This window comes from Zingiber officinale, chromosome 2B, assembly GCF_018446385.1.
Source record: "Zingiber officinale cultivar Zhangliang chromosome 2B, Zo_v1.1, whole genome shotgun sequence".
In the NCBI taxonomy this organism is placed as follows: domain Eukaryota; kingdom Viridiplantae; phylum Streptophyta; class Magnoliopsida; order Zingiberales; family Zingiberaceae; genus Zingiber; species Zingiber officinale.
The window spans coordinates 111,334,811-111,341,418 of record NC_055989.1 but is presented as its reverse complement, the minus strand read 5'-3'; the positions used below and the strand labels follow the sequence as shown (position 1 = coordinate 111,341,418).

The 6,608-nt window shown below is 41.1% G+C and overlaps 1 protein-coding gene across 1 annotated transcript; it reads right to left on the bottom strand.

The window, feature by feature from the left end:
* Window positions 1–261: 261 nt before the first annotated feature.
* Window positions 262–3,016, bottom strand: LOC122048572. Its single transcript, XM_042610124.1, has 4 exons — window positions 2,634–3,016; window positions 2,519–2,573; window positions 400–493; window positions 262–293 (listed from the first exon to the last, which is right to left on the bottom strand). Exons 1-4 carry the CDS (start codon window positions 3,014–3,016, stop codon window positions 262–264), a joined length of 564 nt encoding a protein of 187 aa, XP_042466058.1.
* Window positions 3,017–6,608: the final 3,592 nt, after the last annotated feature.

Below are 6,608 nucleotides of genomic sequence, written 5' to 3'. Positions count from 1 at the left end.
GTGTCACTGATTATAATTATTATAGAATGATTGAATGGTTTTTTATCTTTTGATGATTTGGATGTTTTTTATTAAGTTTGAGTTGGACAAATATTTCTTATTGTGTAGTTCAGCTTGGCTCGAATTTTGGGTTTTTTTTATTAAATTTGATTGGATTTATATATATTATACTGATTGGATTTATATATATTGTACTAGATGGCAATAAGGAAAACAATATAATGATCCTCTATTGATGTATCATTCTAGAAGCATCAAATTTCAATCTAGAAAGAAGAGGACTATAAGAATGCCTAGAAAAAAAGTAAAAAAAAAACTGTTACGTTGAAGACCAATGAGATCAAAAGACCACATTCAGTGAAAAAAGAATTTTAAGGGGATCTTAGCCAAATTACTTACTCATTCTTTCCAGCTTCTCAATTTGCTCTCGAATAGTCTCAGGATCCTTTTTCAAGATGTCAACCTCATGGACCTTCTTCCTTTCTTTCTTGTTCTATCATAGAAAATATGTTAAGGTTAGAACAATAAATACAATCATAGGATTTAAAAGATAACTATTTATCACAGTCCACACTACTATAAAGTCAAATGAAACAAAATGACAAAGTCGAGAGAGGACTCAACCACAGGGAAATCACATATATAGACATGTACATATAAATCTGCATGCATACTAAGTAGGAATAACCATGTAAAACAAGATATTAAACTCATTTGATAAAGTTATAATATTAATTAACAGAAATTTGAGCCTTAGAACAAAACACGATGAGAAATAACTAACATGATTATTTGTGATGGTTTAATGTCAGGGCAAAAAACTATAACTTAAAACAATAAATAAAAACATATCATCAGATAATTTTTAGTTTTTCTTTCTAAAATCTTTTATGATATTTCTCTTATAATCAATATTTATCCCATGCACCTAAATGACTATGAAATTTCAAACAGCAAACTGCCATCACTTTTTCCTATTTTATCTATTAGTTAACATGCACGAATCATATTCGATATCACAGAGGTAAACGATATAACTAGCCTGTCTCTGCAATGCAATTAATGACTGACAATGCAAGTGGTGTTCGCCATTAAGCACCGTTATCATGAATTATCTCATAACCAATCAGAACTAAGTAAGCAGCTAAGACATTCTTCTAGAATCTAGACTAAGTGAATTGCCAGTTCACCACCTATTTGCTTCATGCAAATCCCGTCTTTTGGTTTGTATCTTTCATGTGAATTTTGATAACCTTGTTAATCTTCTTAAAGAATAACACAATGACTGCAAACCAAACCTAGACTACAAAGTACAAGCAATAATAATGATCCAAAGTTTGAATGCTTATAAGTGAGAGGAAAATAACATCGATACTACCCAGGGAAAAGATGGCATCAACAACCCAACAGCTTCATATGATTCCTCTTAATTATATTCCTTTGTCCATAACATCCTAACCAGGATTGCAAAGTCACTGCATGATGCTAACTAAAATGAACATGACCCATGCCTATATTGACTCTGCAGATATTCTCTCTATATATCTATAGTTCAGAAACTAGTTTTCAAAGCAAGGAAAGATAGATGTACTGGTTATCACTGAATTTTCTGGAAATCAACTAATTATGCTATAGTGTTCAGTATATCTATATTCTCTTACCTTGACAATGCTGAAACATATATAAGCCCTTTCTTATAAGCAATAGGAAGGGAAAATTCACCTTCACTCTGTGTCACACATGAAGGTTAGCTCCTCAGAACTGCCAAAAAGAATGAAGATATGAGAAATTTTACACTAACAATGCAAAAAGGGCAAACATCTATAGTTTAGTTCCTCATTGTCCAAATGGCTTTGTATGGTGGAAGTTGTTGCCAAGGTCCTACTTTTGCTTCATTGGGGCTTGCTTCCTCGTACAATATCAAAGAATAAGAGGCTTTGGAAATTAGTCTATTACAAGAATGAATTAGATTCATATGGTGATTCATGTATCTATGGCTCTGTTGTTGTTGCTTTCTGAACTAAAACTTGCTGATTCCTTGACTCAGTGGAGCAGCTCGGAAAATCCCTATAAAAGTTTTGATAGATCTATAATAACACTAATGAAAAGAAAAACACTTCGTAAGAAACAAGATCTATGGAAGAGATTCTCTTTGACCAATTTCAGGACTATACTTCAATATTTCCCTGAATTATACTAAATGACAAAAAGAACATTGAAAAAACTACTAGGGTTATCTATTTCTCTCTTCTTCTTTTTTTGTTTTGTTAGCGAGATTTAGTTCAAAGTTAGACCGACGGAGTCTGTAATTCTCATACTACTAAAGACATCGTTCCACTTGTTCACAAGAACATTGAATCAATGAAGTCCAGCCAGATTCTTTTTAGTTTCTCTATCAAGCAAGGATAAAATAAGCCCTTTTAAATTCTCCCTGCAACCTTTGCTAGTTGGAAAGTCTCTCTGACTCATGGACTAAAGTAAATCGATTGTAAACGCAGAAACTACACAGTGGCATTACCTCGAACGCTGAACGGACAACCTTCTTGGCGCGCTGAAACAGAGAGAGATTCCCTCTGCAAGAGTGTATGTGCTGGAACTGGTCAATGCCGAACTTGCGAGTGACCTAGCCGAACTGGATGTAGACGAAATCGGAGTAGGGGAGGTCGACCTTGATGTAGCTGACGCCGTACCAGATGAGATAGCTCCGGATCTGGACACCCTCGAGGTTGGAGACGGAGCCGTAGCCGAGGAAGCCAGACACGCGCAGGGCGTAGTAGACGACGTACTTGAAGTCGACGTAGCACTCTCTGTAGAGATCGATGACGAAGTAGCCGTTGGAAGCGACGGAGAAAGACTTGACGGTGTCGGGGAGGATGCTGGGAGGGAGGTTGTACTCCTGGAGGATGTCGTAGACAGTGGAGCTGTTGGACGGCAAGACCGACGATTGGGCAGTCACCACCGCGGAGAGGGAGGAAGGGAAGAAGAGAGAAAGGAGGAGGAGGAGGGAGGAGGACATGGCGATCGGGAAGGAGAAACCCGACGTTTTGGGAAGGCAAGAACAAAAACGGTCTGTTTTCAGGGAAACCCGACGGATTTGGGACAAAAAATAAGTGTTGTGGAAAAAAAACATACCAAAATGCGAAGAAGGCTTCCTCTTCTCACCCAAAGGAGGAGTTAGAGGAGATGCAGTGTGATTGGACGGAGAAGCAAGGGCATGATCCTGATTGGAAGAGGAAGGGGCGTAAGGGGAAGAGGGAGATGAGGTTGAGAGAGATGGTCGGAGGTTTAGGTTTAGGTTTAGACTGAGAGAGATGGTCGGATGAAGGGGCGGGATATAGGTTTAGGTTTGGAGGGAACTTCGTAGTGTTGCAAATTTTGGCAAGTGGGAAAATTAAAATATTTTATTTTAGTTTATTAACATCGGATTTTAAAAAACGATGTTAAAATCGATGTCTATTAACGAAAAAAAGGCGCTCATGGACATCGCCTAAAAAACCGATGTCTATGAGCGAAAATCTGCGCTCATAGACATCGATTTTTGGAAAAACCAGTGTAAAATACTCAAAGACATCGGTTTTTGCTTAAAATCGTTGTTATTCCACCGATGTCTATGAGGGTTTTTGTTGTAGTGCAGGCAAGCGATGGACACCCGTACTTTACCTGCCCTGGTGGACTTGGCCACTGAAACAGCCACTATGGTAAGCTCCCGCTCTCTATTGCGGTTATGTTCCTCCTACTATGTCTTTCTGCTCTCACTTCAACTTGATTATGAACAGATGTTTGCCTAGTCGCTCCACTTAAACCAGACAATCCTGCACATATACCGGTTTAATAAGATCTTAAAAGACCGAGTTGCATACCTAGAGTCTCAAATCTCTGACCCTGATGCAGTCATGTCCGGACTTAGGGCGGAGGTGGTGACATTGAAGAAAGCGAGTGTCTCCCGGGAACAGACCTTGGAAGAGGCCCAGGCAGAGATTAGCCATCTCTGAGATGATAAGAGCAAGCTTGAAGCTCTCTTGCAAACATCTGAGGTTAAGTGTCAAGAGGCTCAATCAGAGCTAACTCAACGATCTACCGCTCTAGAGGACTTCAAGCTTACATATAAGCAGGAGATAGATCGTATGTCTCAGGAGCTGAGTTCCCGAGACCTGCTGATCATGGACCAGAGGCGCAATCTAGAGTCTCAGGCAATAGAGCTGGGTTCTTTGCAGGCAGAGTTGTCTCAAGCTTAATCTGCTTTATCAAGCTCTGTCATTGCCTTAGAGACCTACAAGGCTAGGGAGAGCGACCACCTATAAGCGAGCCGAGAAGAATATTTACACTCTTCAAAGTTTGGCTCACAGGTAGGGATCGCTTCGCCATGTCTGTGGCTTATGGTGCGGTGGGGGTACTTCAGCAACTCGAGGAACAAGGGTATCTATCCTCTGCTGCTCCTGAAGATTTTTTGGATCATCATCGCATCCTCAGAGAGATGACCGACGAAGTATTCACGGAATTCAAATGACTTGTGTGTGGATATTTTATTATACTATATTAATGTTCACTATTGTTGTGTGGCTACTTTTTTAGATCTTTTACCTTCCCCTTAGTTTTAACTTAGTGGGGTCTGAGTTGTTAACCTGAGCACAGGGGTCTGATCAGGTCTTAAAGAAAATTCATGAGTGTTCTGGACCAGATATCCTGACCTGTCATTTCATGCCCGACCAATCATATCTTTCTGATCTTAAGTCTTATAAAGTACTAACTTAAATATGATAGGGTTGGAGGTAGTTAGCGCTCCAGGGACGGTCTAGCTCCCTGCCCTGAACGCCCTACAGATAATAAGCACCCGACGCTAATCTTTTGACAACTTTGTATGGGTCGCCCCGCTGAGGTGCCAATTTGGTTACCTCCCCTACGAAATTTGCCTTCTTCCATACTAAGTCACCTTCTCCAAAGAACCGGAGAGCAACCCTTCTATCATAGTTTGACGCATCCTTTGTTGATATGCCGTTAAGCGAGCAGCTGTCCGTTCGTGAATTTTACTGATCAAATCCAGCTCTGAAAGTCGTCGCTCAGCGTTTCCTTCATCATATAGCAGTCTTCTAACTGAGGGCACCCCAACCTCTATGGGCACCACAGCCTCACTGTCGTAAACCAGGTGAAATGGGGTGAGTCTTATGCTTTCTCGGGGAGTCGTGCGATAGGTCCAAAGGATGCTAGGCAACTCATCTACCTAATCGCCTCCAACATGATCCAACTTGACTTTCAGCCCTCGCACTATGTCCCTGTTAGTAACCTGGATTTGCCCATTGCTCTGAGGATAAGCTACAGATGTGAAGGCCTCAGTTATGTCAAATCCTTGACACCAGGCCTGGATCTTGCGGCCTTGGAATTGCCTTCCATTATCTGACACTAACTTGTGCGGTATTCCGAATCAGCAGAGGATGTTCCTCCATAAGAATTGAATAACAGCTCCTTCAGTAATCCTGGCCAGGGCTTCTGCTTCCACCCATTTAGAAAAGCAGTCTACTGCTACGAACAAGAATCTCTTCTGACTTGGCGTCATCAGGAACGATCCTACAATATTCATGCCTCATTGGTCAAAGGGGCATGAGACTATTGAGGTTTTCAACATGTCGATTGGACGATGGGTTAGGTTCTGATGCTTTTGACAGGATAAGCAAGTGTTCACCAATCTTTGTATCTTTCTGCAGAGTGGGCCAGAAATACCCGGCCAGTAATACTTTTCGGGCCAACGTCCTTCCTCCAGCATGATTGTCGCAACATCCCTGATGTAATTCCTGTAAAGCATACTCCGCCTCTTCTATTCCTAAGCATTTGAGTAGCGGTCTGGAGAATGCTCGCTTGTACAGATGGTCCCCGATCAAGGTATACATATGAGCTCTTTTCCTAGTCAACCGGGCCTCTTCCGGATTAGTAGGTAGGACACCCTGCTAAAGATAAATGATCATCGGGACCCTCCGATCGATCAACTCCTCCATATTATTCTGTAGATCTATCTGAGCTATTAGGTAGGTCTGGGCTATTGACTTATCCAGCACCCAAGTGGTCAAAGAGCTAGTCATTTTAGCTAATTCATCAGCTTTTTGATTATCGACTCGGGAAATCTTAGTCACCGTGACTTCTTTGAAATCCTTCTTTATCTTTTCATATGCTTCCTGATATACCAACAACTTGTCATTGTTAACTTCGATGTTGCTTGCTATTTGCTGAGTTACAAGATGAGAGTCTAAATAAACAACCATCCGAGCGGCTCCAACATGTCGAGCTACTTGTAGTCCTGCCAATAATACTTCGTACTCCACCTCATTATTCGTGGCTCTGAAACTTAATCTGATAGCCAACTGCAAGATGTCTTCCTGAGGGGATATCAGGAGATTCCCAACTCCGCTTCCTTGTTGAGTAGATGACCCGTCTACATAGATCTTCCAAGTTTCTTCGGAGTCAGGTTGATGAACCTCCGTCAGGAAATCTGCCAGAGTCTATGTTGTAATTGCAGTTCAAGGCTGATACTATATGTCATATTCTCCCAACTCAGTAGCTCATTTGATGAGGCGGCATGCTACTTCCACATTAGTAAGAGTCTTCCCCATGGTGTTGTT